At 58.4% G+C, this 23,316-nt stretch overlaps 1 protein-coding gene across 6 annotated transcripts in view; it reads right to left on the bottom strand.

Moving 5' to 3' along the window:
• Positions 1-432: 432 nt before the first annotated feature.
• SH3TC1 (SH3 domain and tetratricopeptide repeats 1) overlaps positions 433-23,316 on the bottom strand; it is a 58,787-nt gene continuing 35,903 nt past the window's right edge. For all 6 annotated transcript variants that reach the window (XM_070613409.1, XM_070613410.1, XM_070613412.1 and 3 more), the window contains exons 10-18: positions 17,590-17,723; positions 16,499-16,540; positions 12,695-14,356; positions 9,775-9,955; positions 8,392-8,542; positions 7,785-7,907; positions 6,891-7,041; positions 5,574-5,770; positions 433-1,753 (exon numbers count right to left, since the gene is read on the bottom strand). In XM_070613409.1, the coding sequence (XP_070469510.1) occupies positions 1,496-1,753; positions 5,574-5,770; positions 6,891-7,041; positions 7,785-7,907; positions 8,392-8,542; positions 9,775-9,955; positions 12,695-14,356; positions 16,499-16,540; positions 17,590-17,723 (2,899 nt within the window). In that variant the 3' untranslated portion in view covers positions 433-1,495. The remainder of the gene's footprint in view (positions 1,754-5,573; positions 5,771-6,890; positions 7,042-7,784; positions 7,908-8,391; positions 8,543-9,774; positions 9,956-12,694; positions 14,357-16,498; positions 16,541-17,589; positions 17,724-23,316) is intronic.

Below are 23,316 nucleotides of genomic sequence, written 5' to 3'. Positions count from 1 at the left end.
ATGGAGAGGGCAGTTTGGGGTCAAGCCTTGTCGGCTGTTCTCCTGGGATGTGCTCCGTTCCCCCGGTTCTGGAAAGCTCTCTGCTGCCCCCTGGTGGGAAGGCCTGGGGTGGGGCCCCCCCTCACCCCGAGATCAGAGGATGGACGGATGGATGGATGGAGCTCCCTGCCCCACCCTCCCCACGGGGCCTTCGGGCTCTGCTGCCTCTCCTGGGCACACGCAGAGCCACACCCAGGACTGAATCCGGGCTCTACCCCACCAGCCGGCCCCTCTCCAGGCCTCGGTTTCCCCTTCTGTTAAATGACGGTCTCCGGGGGATGAGAAGTGACTGCTCCAGGGGACAGGAGTTCCTTTGGGGAGATGGAAGGTTTGGGGTCCAGACAGAGGCAGTGGTCGCCCAAAACTGTGATGCACAAAAATGCCACGGAATTGTTCGCTTCAAACGGTTAGTTTTATGTCACGTGAGTCTCACTTCATCAGCAAAATAAATCAAAGACGAGGAGCTCGGAGCAGGGCCGAGGGGGAGAACCAGGCAGGATGCCCACGGCCTCTCTGAGCCTCGGTTTCCCGGCTGTGAATCGGGGAGGGCGCTGGTTTCAACCTCGGAAGGGCTGGGATTCTGGCCCTTGGCTGGTTGCTGGGAGCGGGGAGGGAGGGGGCGGGAGGGCTAGGGGCGCGGCCCAGACGAGGCTCAAACACACTCAGCAGCGGACTCCACATGGGGCTAGAGGCCCTGTCACCACTCTTCCTGAGGGCTGACCGGGGGCTGCAGGTGGGGCTGGCCAGGCTGGGCCCCAGGACGCTCCAGTGCGGGAACACTTGGGCCACCTTCCCCTGTCTCTGTGGCTTTCTTGACACACACAAGGGGTGGAGAGGGACAGGACAGTGACAGGGGGACCTTCTTCCAGGACCCGCCCTTGCGTGTTAATGGGGCCATGTCCCTCCAGGCAGGCTGGCAGAGTGGTATGGCGGTTACCACACTAGACCCAGGAACTCTGCCCCTACCTACCTGCTGTGTGACCCTGGGCAAGGCACCTAACCTCTCTGTGCCTCCGTTTCTTCAGCCATAAACAGGGATGAAACAGTCCTGACCTCGCAGGGCGGTTTGAGGATGGAAGGCAGAGCCCAGTGCTGGACACATGGCGAGGGCTCGGGGAAGGGAGAAGATGCCCAGGGAACCCCACGACTGACTCCCGCTGCCAGGCAAGAGACTGGACGCTGAGGGGAGTGACCTGCCCGAGGCCACACTGGGTCTGCTGAACTCACAGCCTTCTGGCTCAGGCCTGAGGACCAGCAGCGGGGCGGGTGCCTGGGGACAGGGCTGGTCCCTGGTCCCTCAACTGTCCCCGGGAGGCAGGCCAGGGAAGGGGCCCTGCAGACTTCAGGAGGTTACTGCATCGTTTATTGCTGTTTGACCCCCACCTCGCGCCTCCACTTCCCAGAGAGTGAGCCGCCCAGAGACAGCGGGCCGGGGGAGAACCCCCCTAGACGGGCCTCAGGGCGGGGGACCAGGGACGAGCCAGGGCACCCGCCCGCAGCCCCGCTGGGGGGCCGTGTTGACCCTGCGGACGCTGAGCTCGGCTGCGAAGGTGCGGGCCTTCTGGTAGAAGAGGAGGGACTTCTCGCGGTCCCGCAGGGAGTTGTGGTAGACGGTGGCCAGGCGCGAGTAGATCTCCATCTGGGCCTTCTTGTTGCCCAGGTCCACGGCCGCCGCCAGCGCCAGCTGGTAGTATCCGGCCGCGTCGAGCGGGTCCTGGGGGAGACAGGCGATGGACGCAGCCCTGGCTCCCACGTCATCCCAACCCTGGCGCAGGTGGGAGCCTCCCCGCAGGCTGTCCCCCACGCCCTGGACCCCAGCCGCGCCCCAGGGGCCGAGGCCTCCGTGGAGCCGCCCCTGGACTCGGCTCCCACTGTCCTCCACGGGGGGCTCCTGTCCCGTCGGACCTGGGGTCTGGGTGGGCCTGGCGTTTTGGCAGCCCCGGTCTTCATGTGCTCCAGACCCCACGGCGGCCCGCCCTCGGGAGCAGGCCTGTCATCGCGTCCCCTCCAGAGGCCCCTTGTCCCAAAGCCCCTCCCTGCGCCCCCCAGGCGTCCCAGAGGACAGCTGTGGCCCTCCCCAGGGACGGCTCAGAGCCCCCTGCAGGGCCCACCCCAGCCCAGGGCCGTCTCCCTCACCCTGTGTCCACCCTGGAGCCAGCCTGGCCGGGCGCCTCCACACATCAGGCCCAGTGCAAAGCCCCTCGCAGGCTCGTCTCAGAATCCTCTGCAGCTTCGATGGGCGTGAACCCCCGGATGCCCGCTCCCATTTCAGAGGCCTCTGCCTTATAGTCGCCTCCCGGCCAGGGTGCCCCCATCTCCCCCCAGCTCCCCCCACTCTCCTCCACACCGAGGTTACCTGAGGGACCATTGGAAAACCCAAACCTGCCATCCTACCCCTGCTCATGACGGCTCCCCAGCACCTAGGGCAAAGTCCAAATTCACCAGCCCTTGCTCCTCACTGCCCCCACGTGGAGCAAGGACCCAGAAGAAAATAAAAGCAGACGAGCGTTCCCGCAGCCCCTTCCAGGTGCTGGACCCTGTCCGGGTGGGAGCCACGCGGATTCTGATGGGTGACGCTGACCATAGGGACAACTGGTGCTGTGGCAGAGGGAAGCCCAGCAGCCTGTGGGGGCCCTGACTCAGCTTGGGGTGGGATGGGAGGACTTCCTGGAAGAGGGGGCATCCTCCAAACAAAACAGAAGGAAGCAGCCAAAGTGGGTGGTTGGGGGCCGTGGTGGTGTGTATTCGTGTGCATGTGTGTGCGTGTTGCACGTGTGCATGTAACAGCTAGTGGGTGGCAGACCCAGGATTCACAGCCAGCTTTGTCCTATCCCACGTCTCCTAGTTTGGGCTGTGACACACCACGCGCAGGCTAAAGCTGACCCCTTCAGACAGACCAGCAGCAGAGATGCCTGAAGACCCCCAGACCAGGGTGGCACTTACAGGCCCCATCCCGCCCCCTGTCTCCTTCCCAGCCCTGTCCTGAGCAGGGAGCCCCAGTCACACGAGGGGCATGAAGGGACCTCTCTGCCTCCCGGCACGTGGGGGAGGGGGTGAGGTCAGCAGTGGCCCTGAGGGACTTCTGAGGCCTTGTCCTGGTAAAGGCAGGCCTGGTGCCGACAGTGCCACACGCCTGGGGGTGGTAGCATGGCTTGGGAAGTGGGTTGGAAGGAGGCAGAGTTCTCTGCCCCTTGGTTGCAGCCACCCTGGCCCAGGTCCTCGGCCCCTTGGCTGCAGCCTCACCCTTTCCTTCCTCCCAGGTGATGGTGGAGACATGAGGCCCTGTGCCCAGGACCCCATCCCAGGGTCAAAGGTGAGCAAGCAAGGATCTGCCTGGGTGTCAGATCAGGGACCTCGGGGCCTGGAGCTGCCGCTGGCTTGGCTCTCGCACCCCTCATCCTGGGCAAGTCTATTCGCTTCCCCAGGCAGCGTCAGTTTCCCCTTATAGCTGCTTGGTAATTGATCACACAGAAGCTGCGGTGGTACGAGCTCCATGTGGCCCCATCCTCAGACACCGAGGGGTTGGGGTGTATGCAGCTCAGGTGAGGTTGACCACAGCCCTGCTCCACCACCAGGCTCCATGGTCCCGGACACAGAGGAGGACCTGGCGCAGACCCGGGTCAGAAGGTCACGGGATCCCAGAGTCCCAGGTGCTGGAACCCCACCTCATTGCTTGAACTTTCTCTAATGAGCTGACCGCACCTAGCCTCAGGCTCCTGCCTGTCCTGTGAGGACACCAGCTCCTCCAGAACAGCAGAGCATGCGAAGAGCCAACCACCCAGAGGATGGACCATGCAGAGCCTGGACCATGAGGAGCCTGGACCACACAGAACCTGGACCGCACAGATCTTGGACCACAAAGAGCCTGGACCTCAGAGAACCTGGACCGCACAGAGCCTGGACCATGCACAGAGCCTGGACGTCAGACAACTTGGACCATGCACAGAGCCTGGACCATGCACAGAGCCTGGACTGCACAGAGCCTGGACCTCAGAGAACCTGGATCTCAGAGAACCAAGATCGCAACTGGACCATGCACAGAGCCTGGACCATGCACAGAGCCTGGATCGCACAGAGCCTAGACCGAACCGAGTCTGGACCATGCACAGAGCCTGGACCGCACAGAGCCTGGACCATACACAGAGCCTGGACCGCGCAGAGCCTGGACCGTGCAGAGCCTGGACCGTGCAGAGCCTGGACCATGCACAGAGCCTGGACTGCACAGAGCCTGGACCTCAGAGAACCTGGACCGCACAGAGCCTGGACCGCACAGAGCTTGGACCATGCACAGAGCCTGGACCACACAGAGCCTGGATTGCACAGAGCTTGGACCATGCACAGAGCCTGGACCGTGCAGAGCCTGGATGATGCACAGAGCCTGGACGATGCACAGAGCCTGGACCATGCACAGAGCCTGGACGATGCACATAGCCTGGACCATGAAGAACCTGGTCATTGCAGAGCCTTATCTGCGGTGAGGCACAGTTGCCCGGGTCCCCGCTGTTGCTCCCCCACAACTGCCTGGCTGACATTGCAGGAGGCTGCAGTGACCACTTCTGACCACCAGGTGTTGCCAGCACACAGCCAGGGCCACCCCAGGCAGTGGAGTGGGGATACAGACCGGGTGGGTTTCTTCCAGGGCCACCCCAGCTCCTAGATGTCATTCGGTGGAGGGGGGAGGAGGAGACCTCGGCCCCTGGGGTGTGGCGCCCTCGCCCCTCAGCCAACCCAGATCAAGGATGCTGTGCAGATGCAACGCTAGACCCGGGTGGGTTGAGGTGGGGACGCCTGTGCAGGGGTGCGATGGAGGTCGCTCTCCAGGCCTGTCTGCGTCCACTGCAGGGCTCTGAGGTGGATGGAAAAGAGGCCCCAGCTCCCGCCCCTCCAGCCGCGACAGGGCAGGGACTCAGCCAGGCTGCCTGCAGTGGTGTTCCAGCTACAAACCTGCTGCCTGTCGCATGCAGCCCCCAGCCGCACTTTCCCTCTCTGTGAAGTGGGATGAGGACAGGGCCGGCCTGCGCCACCCGGGTGATGTGAGGGCTACAGGCATCTCAAGATTCCAGGAAGGAAGGGCACTGCACAGACTGGCAGGCTTCCTGGAAGAGGGGCCAGGATTTGGGTTGCGCCTTACAGTGTAGGTCTCTGGGGATCACGGTGACCCTTCCCCTGCCCCTCGGAATGTCCTCGTCTCCCTCCCACTTTTTGGTGGCTAACTCTTGCTGGACTGTCAAGACTCAGCTTTGCAGTCACCTCCTCCAGGAGGCCTCCCTGACTACACTCCCTCTTGTTTCTCATTTACCCAAGGGCAGCCTCTCCCACTGCCCCGACCCGGAGCTCTTGAGGACAGGGCCTGGCCCACGGGGGAGCTGGGACAGTGTCTGCTGACCACGCCTGCTCCTCACAGCCAGGTAGACCACAGGGGCTGACACTGGAGAGGACCTGGACCCAGGCTCCGAGGTCCTGGGCAGTAGTCCCACTCCAAGGGCGCGGCAATGGCTCCCCCACGCCCCAGCGCCCTGAGCCCCGCCCCCCACCTTCAGGTCGTAGAGGATGATGTCCCCAAGCACCAGGTACACCTTCACGTAATACAGGGTCTCTTCCTCGAACTCCAGCGGCGAGCTGCAGAGCGACAGGGCCTTGAGGTAGAAGTGCTCAGCCAGCTCGCCATGGCCCAGCCGGTGGTGCAGGGCGGCCAGCCGGTGGTAGGCCACTCGCTCGTTCAGCCGGTCCCCTGGGGACACAGTGTGGGGGACATCATGAGGATGCGGCTGTGGAGGCGCAGGGGATGCAGGCCAGTGGGGAGCAGCTGCACCGACAGTGTCTCAGAGCTCCAGGCGGTCACTGCCCGGCTCGAGCCGCACTTTCCCGTCTGTGCAGTGGACTGAATAGCGCCTGCTGCCCCGCCTCGAGGATGTGGCAAAGTCGTGGATTTGGACGCCCCAGCTCGGTGCCTGCGCAGAGCCGCCCAGACGGGCTGCTTCTGGTTACTGGTTTTGACCAGGAGACCCCAAAAGTCACTCAGCCTATGCACTTCCAGGTGCCAGAGCGCTGGTCAAGCCGTGCACGTGACATCTGGCCCTCCCGGGTACATCCTCGGTTGTCCATCCGTGCCTTCCTCAGGGAGAGGCCAGACCAGCCTGTCTCCAGGCTCCCCCCATTCCAGGGCCAGAACAGTGGGGCCTGCATGCAAACCCTGCTGCGCACCTACTGTGTGCAGGGCCTGGGGTGTGCGGTGCTGCCCGGCCCTCACCGGGCTCCCTGTCTCTGGGGGAAGACGGACAGCCTGGAACAGCACAGTTAGGTGCTGGCACAGAGGGTGCGAGCATCACGGGTCCCACTTCCAGAAAGGGGGCTTGGATTTCACCAGCCAGAGGACAGCAGGCGCTGCCTGGGAGCAGGGAAGAAAGGGCCCGCAGAGAGGCCTGGGGACTCAGGCTGGCACCTCCAGGGTCCAGTGAGAAGCCAGGAGGATCTGGATGCAGGGCATGTCACCTGGCCCTCGTGGTCGGCAAGGGAAAGAGGAGGCAAAGGAAACCACAGGGCTGGCAGATAAAGTCCAGCCACACAGCAAGCAAGGTTCTTTCTGAGAGACCCCCAGCCGTCCCCTGGGGCCAGGACTGCGCAGGCTCGCTGCAGACCTCAGCCTGCCTGCGCAGGAGGGCGGCCCTCACGGGAGGGTGGCCTGCACGGGAGGGGGGCCCACAGGGGAGTGCGGCCCTCACGGGAGGGCGGCCTGCAGACTGCAGGAGCCAGCTGGCAGCTGGCCTGGGTCAGCCTGTCTTTAGCCTTCTGCTCCTGACCCCTGGATCTCCAAATGGAGGCCCGGTGGGCCAGCAGTGCGGGGGGCTTACCCAGGGTGATGCTGAGTGCCAGGGCCACGTGGGCGAACTCCAGGCCCTCCTCAGGCGCCTCCAGTTCTGCCAGCAGCGCCACCAGCTTGTTGCACAGCCGCAGCTCTGCCTCCTGGTTCCCTGTGGTCACAGCCAGGGGCAGTGCCTGGTCCTGCCCACACAGACGGGGGTCAGGCCTCCTCCCGCAGCTGCCAGCCCAAGCCCAGTACCCTCCTCAGGGCCCCAAACGCATGCTGGGAGCTTCCCGCCCCCACTGTCCTGCGGGATCCTTATTTAGAAGGGTCAGCTCAGAGAGGTCGTGACACCCCCAGGGCCACCGGGCCATGAGCAAGCTGGGGTGTGACCTGCAGCCCACCCCGTGACCCTGCTTAACCTTAGACCAGCCCCTCCCCTCCTGGGCAAAGTGGGCCTGACCGAAAGGGTCAATATCCCTTGGTGCTCCCAAAATGCCACGTTTATCTGTGCCCTGGGGCTGACAGAGGAAGGGAGAAGCCACTCTCCGGGGAGGCATGTACAGACCTCGGCCCTGGGCCCTGTCCTCTTGCTGACATGCTCTGTGTCCTCTGAAATGCCCCTATGCCTCTCTGAGCCTCAGTTTCCTCATCTGTAAAATGGAGACAGGACTCGCATCCCAGGGTTGTTTGAGAGCATCAGGATGCACACTGTAAGCCTCAGGCTGCCTCTGGCCTCAAACGGTCCTTCTTTTCTCTGTCCTTCCCAGGTTGGGGGTGGAGATCAAGACCATGCCAGGAGAAACCACTGGGAAACTAGGCGTGTCCACGGGGCAGTCCTGCCTCTGGGTGGGAGGTGCCTGCCTCGCCATACCTGCTCCATGGCCTGTCTCTAGAGAGGCCCCTGAGGCCCACCCGAGTCAACCCACAGGGGCCGGCTCACCCGGTAGAAGGACACGGCTTTCTCCCGCTCCCGGCTCCCATTGAAGAAGATGTCTCCGGCCGCCTCGAACAGCTCCAGCCCCAGGTTGGGGTCCCCCGTGTACAGGGCAGCGTTCTGTGCCACCTGTGGGATGCAGAGACCCTCATGAGACCCACAGAGCCCGCAGGGCGAGGTGGCCCTGTCCACTGGCGGGAACCTCCCGGCCAGCTTCCCTCTGCTCACAAAGCGCCCGGGTCTCTCAGTTTCTTCCACATCATCTCACGTTTGGGAAAGCGTCTAAAAACGGAGCTTCTGTGATAAATGCGTTTTCACGGAGACGTGCTACATGCTGCAGAAGCAAGTTCTTCTGTGTGTCAACTGAGTGTCAACTCTGCACATTTATTGAGCACCTGCTGTGTACCACCACGGTAGTGCAGGGCACTGTGACCGGCACACACCTGGCCCCTGAGAGCTCAGGTTGTTGTGGAAGATGCTGGCAGTGGGGGGTCCAGGGCAGGGGGGGAAGGGGCACCCGGCATGCAGCTGTGCTCCACACGGTTTAGGAATGAATGACTGAGTGAGCGAATGAGCGAGACAGTGGGTGTGCACTCATGCCGGGTCCTCGCACCTGGATGTACAGCTCCACCAGCTCGTCCTGCTGGAGGAGATAGTAGATCTTTCCGGCCTGCAGCCAGGCGTGCGCCTCCTTCTCCTTCTTCTGCAGGTCGATGAATATCCCCAGGCTGCGTTTGGTGTAGTCCAGGGCGGATCTGTAGGCCCTGCAACGAGACGCGGGCGGTCAGACGAGCGCTCCCAGGGCAGCCGCTGCGTGCGGGCGGACCCAGCTCTTCCCAGTGTGGGTCTGGAGACGATGGACCTGCGACCCGGGGAGCGGGCACAGACCCTGCCCTTCCGGGCTGACGAGCAGCGCACACAGGGTGAACACAGCACTGCTCGCCCAGCAAAGATCGTGGAGGCCCGTCAGAGGGCAACAGCCATGTGGCCGGGAAGAGCGCGCTATTCCGCCTCTGTCCACTCTGCCCACCTCCCCAAACGCGGGCACACGGCCTCTCCAGAGGCAGTAGGAAACAGTAGCGCTGGGCAGAAATTCAGAGATTACCTAGGCCGGTGGTTCTCAAATTCAAGTGAGCAATCAGATCACCCGGAGAGCTGTTAGATGCAGCCTGCCGGGCCTTGCTCCCAGGGTTTCTGACTCAGCAGGTCTGGGGTAGGGCCCGAGAATGTGCATTTCCAGCAAGCTCCCAGGTGATGTGGGTGCTTGCTGGTCTGGGGACTCCACTTTGAGAAGCTTTGATCTAGGGCACTGGCCCATCGGTTTTGCCATGAAACCGAGGCCCAAGGGGGAGGGGTGGAAGCCAGGACTAGCCCACTTTCCGAGTCTTTGTGGAAATCCAGCCCCTCCCTGCTCTCTCAGTGAGTCCCTACGTTGGAGGGAGTTGTGATCATGATTTTTCCGGGCCCCACGGGCTGCAGGGCCCAGGCCATCTGTTGCCGCACCTGGCCGGGATGCTCAGTGTGGGTCTCACACAGAACATGCGACCCTGAAGGCCTGCCCCTGGGGAAGCAGGCGGGACACCCAGCTCTGTCTCCTGTGGACAAGGATCCTCTGGGCACACGTGGCCACTGTCCTCACATCTGAGCAGGCAGACAAGGACCAGATGGCCTTGGCCCACACCCGGGCCAGCGGGAAAAGACTCAGGGTGGGCAGCAGTCAGCTTACAAAAGGCACCATGGCAGGAAGAACAGCCCAGAAATGCCAGTTCTGCCTCCCTTGGGCATGAGATGCCTGTTGGGGAGGTGTGCGAGTGGAGACTGGAGGACACATGCCGTGGGACCCATATGTCGCGAGCATCGGTGGGGACTACCCCTAGACCTGCCAGCTCTGAGTTTATCTGGTGCTGAGGGAGGAAATGGCCTCAAGGAGGGGCTGCCCCAGGACAGGGCCCAGCAGCCTCGCCACCCCCTCCCACCCTGCGGAGCCGGCCCTCACCGCTCAGTCCCCAGGGAGAGGTAGAGCTGGCTGATGGTCTCCAGGAGCTGCCCCTCCAGCACCTTGTTGGCCACCCTGCGGGCCAGCGAGAGCTGGAACTCGAGGTAGATGATGCACTGGGCCTCGCTGGGCATGACCGTGCTGTAGAAGTGACACAGCCGCTGGACCGCACGCAGCTGGCCTTGCAAGGGAGACAAAAAGAAGACGTCACCATCACATCACAGTGACATCTACAGGGCTCAAAGGCCCCCACTGTGTGCCCGCCTCTTCCGTGCCTCTGTGAGCCGGGTCATCTCAGTGGGGAACTGAGCCCAGACAGCCTGAGTGTCCCGCTCCAGGTCACAGCCAACCTGCACACCGTGACAGGGCCAGGCAGGGCATGTTGTAGATGCTTGAGGGATGGCACCAATCACTTTTACATCCCCCGGGGCTGGGGGTCCGGGCCAAGCTCTCCCACCACACCAGGCTGCCTGCTTTTGCTTCACAAAGCTCCACCCAGCCGACAGGGGCTGCCTGCACACCGAGCTGATGCAGAAGGGAGCACTGGCATCCCCAGGTTGCAGATGGGCAGACTGAGCCCAAAGCTGAGTACCAAGTCCAGAGCACACGGCGCGTCTAGTTTCTGGCATTTGGAGCCAGGGCTGCCTCATGAAGCCAGGGTCCAAACCCACAGCCCCACTTGCCTCTCCTGAACCCAGGGGGCTGGGACAAGGCGAGAGCTGTCACTGCCGAAAATGACCTGAGATCAAGAAGGGGAGCAAAGACTTGAACGACACCGTGAACCCACCAGACCTAACAGATGCCACCCAACAACAGGACACACGTTCTTCTCGAGCCCCCAGGGAACATTCTCCAGGACAGAGCGGAGGTTGGATCAGAAAACAATTCTCATAAACGTAAAAGGATTGAAGTCATACCAAGTGTGTTCTCCAGCTACCGTGGAATGAAATCAGAAATCAACAGCAAAGGGAAGTAAGTGAACGTTAACAACATACTCCTAAATAGCCAGTGGGCCAAGGAAGAAATCACAGTGAAAGCTAGAAGGTGTTTTGAGATGACCAGAAATAAAAGCACCACGCACCAAAACCTACAGGATGCAGAGAAAGCAATGCGTTATAGCTGTAAATGCCTACACCGAAAAAGAAGGAAAACTTCAAATCAAAAACTTACACTTCCACCTTAACAAACTAATAAAAGAGGAGTTAACTAGACCCAAAGCAAGCAAAAGGAAGGAATAATAAAGATTCAAGCAGAAATGATAAAATAATAAAATAGAGAATGGAAAAACAATAGAGAAAATTCAATGAAAAGATTAACAAAATTGGGGGCCGGCCCACGGCCTAGTGGTTGGGTTCATGCGCTCCACTTCGGTGGCCCAGGGTTTCGCCAGTTCGAATCCTGGGTGCAGACATGGCACCGCTCACCAGGCCATGCTGAAGCAGCATCCCACATGCCCCAACTAGAAGGACCCACAACTAAAAATATACAACTATGTACCGGGGGGCTTTGGGAGAAAAAAGGCAAAATTAAAAAAAAAAAAAAGATTAACAAAATTGACCAAGAAAAAAAAGAGAAGATGCAGATTACTAAAATCATAAGTGAAAGAGGAGACATTACTACCGATCCTACAGAAATAAAAGGGTTTTAGGAGAATGCTATGAACAATTATACGCCAGTAAATTAGATAATTTAGATGAAATGGATAAATCCTAAAAAGACATAAACTCCTGAAATGGACTAAAAAATGACCAAGAGCAAGCACTGGTGACCCTGGAGTGTCACCCCAGCCCTTAGTTGATATGGGGGAGGGGGAAACAACACGATGCCCTGGGTCCCCCAGCTTGGCATTCCCAAGTCTGACTCCCCCAGCACCCTGAGGGGGGCTCATAGGAGATTTCTCAGAGGCCCACAGGGGGCCACATGCCACTGGTGAGCACTGCCAGGACCTGCCTGAGGCCACAGGACAGGCCTGGGGACACAGCTCTTGTTTCTTCCTGGGAGTCTAGAGGGTCCACTTCCAGCCTCAGTGAGTGTTCTCCATCCCTCACTGGCTCCCCAGTGCCCTTGGGGAAAATGCCAAACCATGGCCCAGGTTCCCTGGCCCCTGCCTAGCCCCCAAGCTGAGGTTCTCACAGCCCACCACCTGACCCACCCACTCCAAACTTTGCACCTCCCTGCATGGCCAGCCCACTCACCCCAGGGCCTTTGCACAGGCTCCACCTTCTGCCGGCCCCCCACTCTATGCATAGCTAAACTCTCCTCAACCCTCAGGTCCACAGACTTCCCTGACCACAAGTCAGGGCCAGGAGCCACCTGTCATCATGCCCAGCATCCCCTTTTGTGGCTTTCGTGACCTCAGCATCTGTTTCCCACCCTTGGCTGCCAGCCCCCAGCAAAAACCACTCGGGTTCCGTTTGCAGGTGGAGCCCTGCACGAGCCTGGTGCACTCTCACAGCAAGCCGCTGTGGAATGGAGCTCATGCTCTGCGACCCTGGGGACCAGCCACCTCTGCACCCTCTGTGCAGCCGGGAGGCGTCTGGTGTGCAGGGCTGTCGCGAGATGCTGAGGAGAAAACAGCAGCTACGGCGCCCCGTGCTCAGGGCCCCTCTCAGCCCAGCCGCCCGCACCTGGCCTGGGCTCTGTCCAGGGCGACCCACTGCCCATTTGCCCGGGGGACATTCAGGGCACAGAGCAGGGCTTCAAGCGGCCCATTTGGTCACCAGGTGGTGCGGGCCCAGCACGGGAACCTGCTCAGCGGTGCCCGAGACCCTCTGCGGGTTTCCAAACTCAGCGTTCTCCACGGCAGAAGCCACCCCTCGCTCCAAAGTGGCACACGCCAGGTACGCTGGGCGCAGAGACCAAAAGAAAACAGGTCCCTTCTGGGAAGTCGTGCGGCGCAGAGCGGGAGGAACGCACTTACTCTCCACGTGGTCCGTCTCCATGGCGACCAGAAAGGCCCACTCGTAGAAACACCTGCCCTGGCGGGCACGGGCCCCACAGGTGCGGGTGCACAGGTGGCCCAGCTGCAGGAGCACCCGGCTGAAGTCGTGGCCACACTCCCTGCTTGGCAGCCGCGAGAAGAGCTTCGCGGCCTCCTGGAGGTAGTGCTGGGCCAGCCCGCTGGCACCAGCCTGCAGGCACAGCGCCCCGAAGTTGGCCAAACCCACCGCCTGGTTCCGCAGGTGGCCCTGGCGGCGGGCAACGCGCAGGGCGCGGTAGTAGGCCTCGGCTGCCTGCCGGGTCCTGCCCGTCCTCTGCAGGGCGATGGCCGCCATGTTGGCAATCACACCCTGCTGGTCCTCGCTGGCCACCCCCGCATCCAGGACAGACTCCAGGATGTCCAGGGCCACCAGGCTCTGCCCGTGGAGCACGTGCAACCAGGCGAGGGCCACCAGGTGGTCCACGACCACGTGGCCACCGGCCTCAGCGTCAGCTTCTGCAGCCCGTGTCATGAGGGAGATGGCCCTGCCGTGCTGCCCGTGGTGGCTGTGCAGCTGGGCCAGGCTGGCGCAGAGAGGGCCATGCAGCGCATGCCCCGTGCCCAAGGCCAGCGCCCGCCTGAGGTAGTGGGCAATCTGGGCGGGGGGCCGTAGGAGCTGGGGGCTGTTCCGCAGGACAAGGTCCACGCTCCGGAGCCAGCTGCCCAGCGAGCCCCGGGCCTGCAGCGTGGCCGCCTGCACGCAGCCCAGCGCCAGGTGTGGCAGGCACTTCCGGCCGTAGGTGTCCGCCAGGAGCAGGGAGCAGGCTGTGGGCCAGGAGGCGTCGGGGGACCCCAGGGCCCCGTGCAAGAGCAGCAGCCTCTCCAGGAAGGGCAGGGCCTCCTCGGGCTGCTTGAGGCGGGCATGGTGCCTGGCCAGCAGGAAGCAGGCCCGGGCCTCGGCCTGCGGGCTGCGGCCGCTGATGGCCCTGCGCAGAGCGTGCCTCAGGAGCGCGGCCTCGGCCTCGGTGCTGCAGGGCAGGCCAGGCGTGCCCAGGAGCAGGGCCGACGCCTTGGGCACCAGCTGTGCACACTTCTCCCTGTTCTTCTGCTTCAGGTGGACAGTGGCCAGGTTGACGTACACGGCCGCCACCAGGAAGAGGTCGCTGAAGCGGCCCCCCAGGGCCCCCAGGGCTTCCTCCAAGTAGACGCGGGCCTGGGACAGCTTGAGCTTCCGCATGCACAGCCGCCCCAGGAGGAAGCAGAGCCTGGCGAGGGCCATGGGGAGGCCGGCCTTCTTGGCTGCCGCCCGGGCCTGTGCCAGGTGCCCCGCCAGCTCCTCCTCGTCGGAGAAGGCACAGAACATGCTGCTCAAGCCGGGCGGGGAGAGGTCGTACAGGCCACGGAAGCAGGCCTTGTACCCGGGCGTGTCCAGGAACAGCAACAGCGAGCTTAGTGCCTCCACGTCGGCCCAGTCGTCCCCCGCGTCCAGGTGGAAGGAGGGCTCCTTGGCATCCGGTGAGCTCGAACCACTGGATGCCGTGTGGAGACCCCAGGACTCTGGCTCCTTGGGGCGGCCCTGGCAGGACTTGCACTGTTCTAGAACAATCTTCACCTTCTGCAGGGTCTCACGTGGCTCCGGGGTGAGGCAAGGCAGAGGCATTTCTGCAAGTCACCAAAACCCCCAGATGAATTAGAGTCTGACGTGAGTCCTGGTTCAGCCTGGAGTGGGGACATCCATCCCTGAGCACTGTGCGGGTGCCACCTGCCCTCCTGGGGGCCCTGATCATCTGAATGCCAAGCACCATGCCCAGCACACGGCAGGAACTTGGTCACTATGGGTCTGGGAGAATACAGGTCAGTTTGACCAAATAACCAAGCACCCCTCCTTTCCCCATTCTTTCCCTGTGGAAGGCACAGTTTCAGGGGACCTTATGTGTCACAGCTCAGTGATCATTCTGAGATTCCTTTTCCCTTTAGAAAGAATCAAAGCCACTTAACGGGACATGTCCACGTTGACTGCTACCACCGCCTACGTCTGACCGTCAGCACCTGGCACTCTCCAGCCAGCTGCAGGATCCCATGACGTCATCAACAGCCAATCAGAGCTATTGATCAGCCTGAGCGGCAAAGCCCCCTACAGAATGGGTCAAACCAGCCGCTGAGGAGGAACATGACGCGGTGTCCATCTGCCCAGCTCTGGCCTGGGGCCCTTTCCAGGGAAATGGGAATGGTCCCCAGACTCCCGGTCTCCACCCTCCTCCTGGCCGGTTTGAGAATCTGAGGCCCACGGTTACTAAAGCGTTAAAAAAAAGTGCTGGAGAATCTGGGGGCATCTGTGCTGTGCCGTCCACACTGCCTGCTTCCCGACTGTTGGCTTTGCTTGGAGTCTGTCCCCAAAAGTAGGTCCAGCCTCGAGGAGCAAACAAGCTACACTTCCTGCTGGGAAAACACGAGCCTAAAAGGAATTTGTTTGGAAGGAAAGAGCCAGGATCTGAAGCCTCTCTTGTTTCGAGTTCACATGTAAAAAAGTTCAGAACTGTCTCCTGATTAGTCTGCAAAGTCTGGGAATTAAAAACATCAGACACGGTTTAGCAGTGCATGTCCGACTTGACCCATGTCAGACCAGCTGAGGTGCCTCTCCAGGCCAGGCTGCCGGTGTCAAGCAGCCGCCTGACCCCAGGAGGAGCCTGTGCTGGGGGACTGGGCAGGGTGTGAAATTCTCGGGGTCGGGGGCAAGCCTGCAGCGTCCTTCCCTGTCCCCACCCAGCAGAGGGCCAGGGAGGGGGGAGGGCCCTGAACAGCCCTGGGGCCGGAGGCGGGTTCCAGGCCTCCTCTCCTGGCCTCCTCCCAGACATCCCAACGTGGCCTCCCCTGTTGGTGCGTAGCTGGACCCCATCCCAGGGAATCTCAAAGAGTCCTCGAGATTCTCACCCCCAGGACCTCCCCGATGCAGACCCTCTGTGGGAGGAAGAGAAGGAGGTATGAAGGGAGGAGGAGGGGCCTCCTGGAACCAGCACCCGGGGGCAGGAGCAGACCCTCCAGGGGGTTCTCCAACGTAAGGCTCCAAATTCAGCCTCCCCTGCACCAGCCTCAGCTCTCCAAAGCTGAGCATGAGGCAGAGTTCCGCTGCTTTAGGTTGCATGACGGGAACCCAAGGCCGGGCATGGGCTCGGGCAATGGAGGGGATGCCCCACTTTAGCAGGGACAGTGCAGGGCAAGGCATGGGCTCAGGTAATGGAGGGGACACCCCACCTTAGCAGGGACAGTGCAGGGCAAGGCATGGGCTCAGGTAATGGAGGGGACGCCCCACCTTAGCAGGGACAGTGCAGGGCAAGGCATGGGCTCAGGTAATGGAGGGGACACCCCACCTTAGCAGGGACAGTGCAGGGCAAGGCATGGGCTCAGGTAATGGAGGGGACGCCCCACCTTAGCAGGGACAGTGCAGGGCAAGGCATGGGCTCAGGTAATGGAGGGGACGCCCCACCTTAGCAGGGACAGTGCAGGGCAAGGCATGGGCTCAGGTAATGGAGGGGACGCCCCACCTGAGCAGGGACAGTGCAGGACCAGGCGTAGGCTCAGGTAATGGAGGGGATGGCCCACCATAGCAGGGACAGTGCGGGAGGCTGGCACATTTGCTGGAGACCCACTGCTGCTGGGGAGGGGACCTTCATCTCCACTCACCCAACCTCCCCTCCCAGGTGGGCTCCCCCCAAGCCCTCCCCCCTGAAGAGTGACGCCTCGCCCAGCATCACCCCGAGGCCCAGTCCCGTGGCCAGAGGAGCCCGCCTGTGTCGGGGAACCTACCGTGTTCTTCTGGCTGCTCAAACTCAGCTTCTTCTAATTGGTCTGAAAAGAGGGAGATGAAAGGCATCACCCTTGGCCAGTGCCCTCTGCGGCCGGGCCGAGTGGGCAGTGAAGGTCTGGGAAGCCGCGTCTGCCGGGGTCTGCTCCACCCTCCCGCCTCCAGGTCAGACTCCTTCCTCCCACAAGAGGGTCGGCTTCTGCTGCTACCCCCCTGGGGACAGGGACATGCTCCCGCGGGTGCTTTGCACTGCAGCCCTCAGAGAGCTCCTTCCTGAGTTCAGGGGTGTTGAGGTGAAAAGGGAACAGCATCGTCTTTAGGAGGTAGCAGCCCTGGGGGCCAGCCCTGGCCCCCTAGTGGCCAGGCAACCCAGGCCAGATCACAGCTGCAGGGGCCCGGGGTCCTCGTCTTTGACGGGGAGAAATGTCACTCTTACCCAGGCTGTCACAATGGGCATTGGGCCAGGCCGGAGCAGGCCCCACCCGTGCTGATTGACACAGAACCAGGACCACTAGCTCCACCCCGCCACCACTCCGGCCGAGCAGATGGTCTTAGGCTGGCGCCTGGAGTCGGTGCTAAGACCCCATCCTCAGATAGCAGGGAGGCTTGGGGCCACTTTCTGAGTCTCCCTGGCCCCTTGCCTACTCCTCTCGCTGTGTCTGGCCTGTCTGCACCCCCTCCATGCCCCGGACGCAGCGACAGCATCTGTCAGAGGACCTTCAAGTGCCCAGTGGCCGGCATTCACTACTGTCGACTGATGGAGGAAGCAGAGCGTTCCCAAAGGGAAAGGGCGGCTGCTGTGCATGGTGGATGGAAGCCAAAACTAGTCCACGTCCCACTGACCAGGCAGCAAAAACTCGCAGAAGCCCATGTGGGTGAGGCCGACTGAGGCAGCGGCCTCATGGAGTCGATGGAATAGCAGTGGGTTCACCCCACAGGAAAGCAGCTGGCTCCAAACCTTTCGTCGTCCTCCAGGACTCTGCCCAACAACCTGTCCTGAACAATCGGCTGAGGATGCGATCAGCCACAGGTCCTGGGATGCCCCACAGCCGGCGCAAGGGCCTCCCACCCACCCACAGCACCCCACACCTACCCAAGCTGTACACAGTGCACACGTCCGTGCTGGACGTCTTGCCCAGCAACTGCCTGGCGTCCTCCTCTGAAAAGTGCCCTTCGTTGTTGAAGAATGACCTTTCTTCCTCATTGAGAAAAATCGCATCTTCCAACCTGGAAAGATAAAGTGCATTATTTAAGATGGCTTGTTTCCAGGGCAAATAATTCACAGTCAGACCATTTCCCTTCCCTCGTTTGACAGACAGTCCCTGTGCACACACTCTGTACCCAGAAACGAAAACACCAAGATAACAAATAAAACACCAGACCCTGCCCCCAAGGAGGCCTCGTCTGGCCAAAGGCAGATGCCCAGGAGCGGGAGAGGTTGTGACAGACTCAGTGGGTCACAGCAGCCTGGGAGGATGAGCTCCTGGGTGGGCTGCAAAGCCCCACCTCGTATGTCCCTTCCCATGTGAGGCTGGCTGTGGCAGCTGCAGGCAGAATCGATCCCACGACACGGTAAGATCCCGTTTCCTCATACAACCTCTGCTTCCCCCGGCGCCCAACAGGAACACAGGGCCCCCACGTGCTCCATACAGTGAGGGAGAGGGGAAACAGGCAGGGTCAGTGGGGAAGAGGGAGGGAGGGAGGGAGGGGGCAAATTTCGCTCACAGGACTAAGTCACCAGCATAACAGGGAACTTTGAAACGTACTTTGGAACTTAGAGGAGCTATTTTGAGAAGTTAAAGAAAATCTTAGGGCAGCTTGTGGCATTCAACATTCTAGAAAACAACAGACCTGTCTTCTTCAAAAATGTCAGTGTCAGAAAAAACAGAGACTGAGGAACTGTTTCAGATTAAGGAGACAAAACTAAAGAAACTGGTAACATGGTCTGGACTTTTCTTTGGCTGTCGAGGGTATCACTGGGGCCCCGGCAAAATCTGAGAAAGGTCTGCAGACCACAACACAGTGTCGACGTCAATTTCCTGATTTTGACAGGTGTGCTGTGGTCGTGCAAGTGGACATCCTGGTTTTAGGAAACACACAGTGCGTTATTTAGGGGTAAAAGGGCATGATGTTTGCAACTTACAGTCAAAGGGTTTAGAAAAAAATAGAAGTCAAAGAGAAAAAAGGAGAAACCAAATGTCACAACATGCAAACATTGGGGCAATCTGAGTGAAGGATATACAGGAACTCTAGGCTCTTCTTGCAAATTTTCCTACATCTGAAATTATGTCAAAATACAGTTAAAGAAAAAAGAATAGCCAGCAGGTTGTTCATTAAACAAAAGACGAAGACCCAGGGTCTAAAAGAGGAAAGATGTTGAGGAAACGTTTGTTGAGTGAACGCGGGAAGCCGTTAGGGCTTCCCCAGCTGTCAGCAGGATCAGTGGCACTGGGCCCTGTCACCCTTCTGGGTTAAGGGAGGGGAACAGACTAGCTCAACCCACAGCAACTCCAGCTCAGACCCTTGGTGATTTCAAGACATATTTAAGTCACATGGGCCCCAGCCATCTGCCGAGAAGTGGTGATCTCCCTGGAGATGGAGGAATTGCCTAGACCGAGGATCCCCCAAGAGGGTTCCACAGAACACCAGCTAATAGGGTTGTGTGAAAAAAGGATTCTGGAGGTCGAGTAAGTGTGGAAACACATTTCAAGGGGAAAAAAAGATGTTTTAGACGTCAGATGCCTTCTTGGCACTGGGATCCCTGTGGACCACCAACTAGGGCACATGGAGAGCACTTCTCCACCCACGTGAGCATGATGAAGTTTGTGACAGAGGTTGGGAGGGAACACACTTTGGGAAACCCTGGCCTAACTGCCGCTCTCAGCATCCAGGCCTAGCCAGCCTCAAACTGCGAACAGGTGCAAGGGGCACCGGCAGAGACACTTAAACGAGGGAACAAAATGACCACTGGACGCGTCACGAGGCCAAAGCGGCCTCTGAGATGTGGTCCGGAAAGCGCTGGTCTGTTGCAGCGCCAGCCAAGAACGAGGCAGGACGTCAATGCCGGAGAGGCCCCTGGGGACGAGCGCTTCACACTCGTGGGCGGGAGCTGGCCCAGTAAAGGGTCCGTTCTACACACTGACGTTCTCCAGGCTCCTTGATTGAGGTCCTACCAACGGAGGGTCCAGAACACAGCTGTGCTCGCTGGCCACTCTCCCAAGACTGCCTGCTGCTGCCCAGGGCTGGGCAGTGGGGACACGGCGGTGCCCAGACAGCCCTCCGTCAGCATTCCACCGATGGGACAGGAGCAGGCATGTCATCAGCGGGTGAGGGGGGGTCACATGGGGAGAGGACCAGGGCCAGGGAGAGCATCACTGGGGATGAGCTGCTGGAGACGGGACTCAGGGGCCAGTGAGAGCCCCTAGGAAAACGGGCCAGCGGGATGGAGGACATCTCATGCAGCGGGCGCACACGTCAACCCAGAGTCATTCTAGAAGCATAGAGCCAACCCACATATCTGGACTTACACAGTGAACTGACAGCTAGTGGTGGCCCTTGAAATCGGGGGTCACCAGGGCCTGAGTTGTGGGGGGGCCTTGAAGGCCAGGCCCGGAAACTTTGAAGGAATTTATCAAGGGGAGTGGCATGGTATACTGGGTAGAATAGTGTCCCCCAAAACTCGTGTCCACCTGGGACCTCAGAAGGTAATCTTGTTCAAAAAGGGGCCTTTGCAACCCAGAGATCCCGTGGGCGTGGTCGGGGGCTGGGTGGAGCTCCAGCAACCCAGCTCCATGGCCCAGGGGGAAACTCCAGTGTCCTGCACTGGCAGCAGGGAAAGCCTCTACTCGCCATTAGTGGAGAGGCCCCGCCCAGCATTCAGAATGCCAGGAGGGTCCCGAAGAGGAGAATCCCGGGCAGGGCAGCAGCCCGCCAGCCACCACTGGACTCACGGACTCCGGCTGTGTCCCAGAGCAGACAAGGGGCTCCCAGAGATCCCAGGGGAGAGGACTGGGGCTTGGTGGAGCTCCAGCAGCCCGGCTCCGTGGCCCAGGGGGAAACTCTACAGTCTCACAGCAGCCTCAGCGAAGCCTCTGCACAGCACTAGTGGAGAGGCCCCGCCTAGCAACCACAAAGCTGGAAGGCCCTGGGGCAAAAGTAGCCCAGCTAGGTGAGCTAACCACAGACTGCAGAAGATACCGATAGCTCTGCTGTGACCTATAGTGGACAAGGGAGATCTTGTGGGCTCTGACAGTGACAGAGCTGTGAATATAGGTGATCCCGCTCCCAGCTGCTGGGAAAGCCCGTAACACTGCTGCAGACCCCAAGGAGGGAGCACGTCTAGGTGGTCTGCAACACTAGGCACCAGTAGCCTGAAGCCCCCTTGTGATTGCCCCCACAGCTGACGAGGGACCCCACAGGACCACTGTGACTACGAGGAGGGGCCCAGGTCCAGTTAGCAACAGCTGACAGGGTTCCTGGTTGGTGCAGTCTAAACAGCTGCTCCCTCCCCCACACCAGTAGAAACAAGTGGAAGCAGTAACCAAACTCTATCTCTATGTGGAGGCACAAATCCATGCCATCAAGCAGTATGAAAAAATATATCAAATCTCCAGAACAGAAGGAAAATGACAAGTACCCAGAAAACAATCCCAAAGACAATGAAATCTATAACCTAAATGATGATGAATTCAAAACAGCCATTATTAAAAAACTCAACGAATTAAAAGAGAATACAGATAGACAACTCAACGAGTTCAGGAGAAATGTCACAAAAGAGCTTGATACTATAAAGAAGAACCAATCAGAAATACTGGAGATGAAGAACACAATGGAGGAGATTAAGAAAAATCTGGACTCTCTGAACAGTAGGGTCGATAATATGGAGGACAGAATTAGCAATTTGGAGGATAGGAATATAGAAATGCTGCAGACAGAGGAGGGGAGAGAACTAAGACTAAAAAGAAATGAAGAAACTCTCCGAGAATTATCCGACTCAATTAGGAGATGCAACATAAGGATTATAGGTATACCAGAGGGAGAAGAGAAGGAGAAGGGGGCAGAAAGCCTGTTCAAAGAAATAATGGCTGAGAATTTTCCAAACCTGGGGAGAGAGATGGAACTTCATGTGACAGAAGCCAATACATCTCCAAACTTTATCAATGTAAGAAGACAAACCCCAAGGCATACAGTAGTGAAGCTAGCAAAAGTCAACGACAAAGAGAAAATACTAAGGGCAGCCAGGCAGAAGAAAATAACCTACAAAGGAACCCCCATAAGGCTATCAGCAGATTTCTCAGCAGATACCTTACAGGCTAGAAGAGAGTGGAATGATATATTCAAAATTCTGAAGGACAAAAACCTGCAGCCAATACTCCACCCAGCAAAAATAACCTTCAAATATGATGGAGAAATAAAAACTTTCCCAGATAAACAAAAGTTAAGGGAGTTCATTGCCACAAGACCTCCTCTTCAAGAAATGCTCAGGAAAACCCTCATTCCTGAAAAATCAAAAAAAGGAAAGGGGTTACAAAACCCAGAGCAAAGGAGATAAGTAGAAGGACAATAACAGACAGTAGCAGCTCTACATCAGAACAGGTTAGCAAAAGTTAAATATAACCTTAAAGATAAAAGGAAGGGAAACACCAAGAATAAATATAACCCTGTCATTTTAACCACAAACTCACAACACAAGAAAAAAGAGAAAAAAAAATCTGACAACAGCAACCTAGAAGGGGAAGAGAAAAGGGATGGAACATTTTAATTTAAGGAAATAAGAGGCTATCAGAAAATGGACTATCTCATCTATGACACGTTTTATACAAACCACCTGGTAACCACTAAACAAATAACAAGAATAAAGACACAAATTACAAGTAAGAAGAAAGCCAATACAGAAATTTACATACCTGAATTAGGAATCCAAAAATCATGGGACGAGAAACAAAGGAAATGCAAGAGAATAGAAAACAAGCAATAAAATGGCAGTGGTAGGCTCCCACATTTCAATAATCATTCTAAATGTAAATGGATTGAACTCTCCAATCAAAAGACACAGAGTGGCAGGATGGATCAAAGAACAAGACCCAACAATATGCTGCCTCCAGGAAATACACCTCAGCCGCAAAGACAAACACAGACTCAGAGTGAAGGGATGGAAGACAATACTCCAAGATAATAATGAACAAAAGAAAGCAGGTGTCGCTATACTAATATCAGACAAAGTAGACTTCAAAGTAAAACAGATAAAGAAAGACAAAGAGGGGCAGTATATAATGATAAAAGGGACACTCCACCAAGATGACATAAGACTTATAAATATATACGCACCCAACACAGGAGCACCAAAATTTGTAAAGCAACTCTTAACAAAACTAAAAGGAGACATCAACAACAATACAATAATAATAGGGGACCTCAACACCCCATTAACAGCAATGGATAGCTCATCCAGACAGAAAATCAGCAAGGAAATTATAGAATGAAATGAAAAATTAGACCAGATGGACTTAATAGATATATAGAGAACACTTCATCCAAAAACAGCAGGTTACACATTCTTCTCAAGTACACATGGAACATTCTCAAGGATAGACCATATCTTGGGAAACAAAGCAAGCATCAATAAATTCAAGACGGTTGAAATAATATCAAGCATCTTTTCTGATCATAATGCTATGAAACTAGAAATAAACTACAAGAATAAAGCTGGGAAAGGGGCAAAAATGTGGAGACTAAATAACATGCTACTGAACAAACAATGGATTATTGAAGAAATTAAAGAAGAAATCAAATATTACCTGGAGACAAATGAAAATGAAAA

This window comes from Equus przewalskii, chromosome 3 (genome assembly GCF_037783145.1).
Source record: "Equus przewalskii isolate Varuska chromosome 3, EquPr2, whole genome shotgun sequence".
NCBI classification, from domain to species: Eukaryota; Metazoa; Chordata; class Mammalia; order Perissodactyla; family Equidae; genus Equus; species Equus przewalskii.
Note: the sequence above shows the minus strand (reverse complement) of the source record. Positions and strands in the feature narration are given on the sequence as shown.